This window comes from Austrofundulus limnaeus, unplaced genomic scaffold (assembly GCF_001266775.1).
Source record: "Austrofundulus limnaeus strain Quisiro unplaced genomic scaffold, Austrofundulus_limnaeus-1.0 Scaffold87, whole genome shotgun sequence".
Classification (NCBI taxonomy): Eukaryota; Metazoa; Chordata; class Actinopteri; order Cyprinodontiformes; family Rivulidae; genus Austrofundulus; species Austrofundulus limnaeus.
In genome coordinates, this window is record NW_013952489.1 from 1,075,228 (window position 1) to 1,077,327 (window position 2,100).

Below are 2,100 nucleotides of genomic sequence, written 5' to 3' on the forward strand. Positions count from 1 at the left end.
TCAGGGTGGATATAGCTCGCTAACAGCTTCGCACCGAGGACCTATCCACATCATCATTTACCCAGAATGCTTTGTGTGTAAATAAAATGGCTCCGTCCGTGTAATATATTTTTAAACTTTTAGTTTAAAAATTATGGAAACTAAACAGCCTACAGTATTTTAACTGTCTTTATTTTACAGTTAAAATACAGTATATGTTTATCAAATAAAGTCTAATGTTACAACTAATCATGGATCCCTTTAAAGCTTTTCTTTAAATGTAGGACTAGTCTTTGTTATGACCAGCTCACACTGAACACATCTTCACAAAGAATTTAACTTATTGTGTAGGCTAACTTGAAATAAAAATAGTATATATCTTTTACGTGACTTTGTACCTAATGGTGTAAGAGAGGTTTTATTTAGTGAAACAAAAATAGGTAAATGGGTTAGGATTAGACCTCAGAAGGGTGGCTGGCTTTTATGTTCCTTTGATAGTTTCACAGTAATTCTACTTTAAACAACAAATGAAAGGCCACACCTGAGCACAGCGCTGTAGGAAAGTGCCACATTGTACACGTTTATTAATAGCACCCTCTCCAGTTCAGTGAGACCTGCTGCTCAGTCAGAAGTGCAACAGAAAAATTGCATTACCTTGAATTTTTTTTCCAAAGCTGCTGTGAAAGGCCCCCCATGCGTCGGTCCAAGCGAAGCACTGTGTTTTGCATAAACAGCTATATGTTTATTACCTGCAGGAAGCAGTGGTATAATTTTTTTCTGGAACAAGCAGAACATCATTAATTCACCATGAGCACAGTTTTTTTTAATCCTTCTGTGTGCTTCCGTTCAGAATGACTTGCACAAGGCTGCGTTTTAATTACAAAAACAGGCTGAAATGGATTTCTTTTTGGATCTGTAATTAAAACAAATTCAGTCTAAACATCTAAAGGCACACATTAATGAATTTGTATTCTTATAGTTTATTGATGTTAGAGCCCGAGCCTCACATGCTGGTTTCTAGTATTTATTTATTTATTTGTAATTCCTGGGTTGATAAAGCTGCAGCAGCGCTCCGTTCGGGTACCTCTGCTCAGACGGCGCCGCCTGGCCTCCCTGGAGAGCACAGAGCAAGTCGAGGGCGGCTGCCACTTCCTCTGGCTTTTATCTGATGACTGAGTGAGAATGAAATGGAGAGAGAGAGAGTGAGTGTGTGTTTGGTTTTGTTTTTTGTGTGTGCTCTTGCGTTTGTTTGTGTCCATATTGGCGTGCGTAGGAGTTATTTAATAAATGTTTTGTTTCATTGTCCTCTACGGCTGTGTGGGAATGAAAGGAGAGAGTGTGTTCATGCTTTTTGCATAACGTCATCTCCTTTCAATTGTATGCCTCGGTGTTATCATATGCAGTTTGTGCATTTCTGATTCCCTTCGTTTATGCCATCTGCAGCAACGAGTGTGTGGAGAGGAAGGAGAGTCCCAACGTTTTCTTCTGCTGCTGCGAAGGCAACATGTGCAACGAGAGGTTCATGTACGCCCCCCAGAGCGACCCGCAGAGCGACCCACCGAGCGACACGCAACATTCAACCGCCTACAGTACGTACAGTCCAACACCCCTCTGAGAGTTACAGTTGCTGCCGTCTGTTACAGTCACACAGTTCATTTAGTACCTACTTACAGTACAGTAAGTTTCAGCTTTTCCTGTGGACCACAGTTAGTTGGTCCTCAAACAGTCACACTGTATGCTCAGGTTTTAATGTAAACATGCCAAAATATAGTAGGAACCACATCATGTCAGAGACAGTTTGCTAAACTGTGTATAGATGTATTTGTGAACATCTGCCATCTTCTCCAGTTGCTATGATTTGCCCAGATTGATAAGGATGTAGGTGACCCATCACATGGAACCAAGGAGGAAGTGTTATGTGAAGAAACAGGCCACTATAGTGCATTCATTAAACTATTTGCAACAATTGCATTTTGTCAAAATATAATGAATGTATGGGTCATTTATATAAGAAATTGGTTTTAATTACTTTTAGCGGAGGGTTTTTTTTTGTTTGTTTGTTTGTTTTTGTTTTTTTGTAGCACTTTGAGATTTTTGTTAATGAAAAGTGCGGTACAAATT

At 39.6% G+C, this 2,100-nt stretch overlaps 1 protein-coding gene across 3 annotated transcripts in view; it reads left to right on the forward strand.

Annotated features, from left to right (window-relative positions):
* Positions 1-2,100, forward strand: part of LOC106520073 (activin receptor type-2A) — a 73,139-nt gene that overhangs the window by 52,359 nt on the left and 18,680 nt on the right. For all 3 annotated transcript variants that reach the window (XM_014011996.1, XM_014011997.1, XM_014011998.1), the window contains exon 3: positions 1,423-1,568. In XM_014011996.1, coding sequence (XP_013867450.1) covers positions 1,423-1,568 — 146 coding nt within the window. The remainder of the gene's footprint in view (positions 1-1,422; positions 1,569-2,100) is intronic.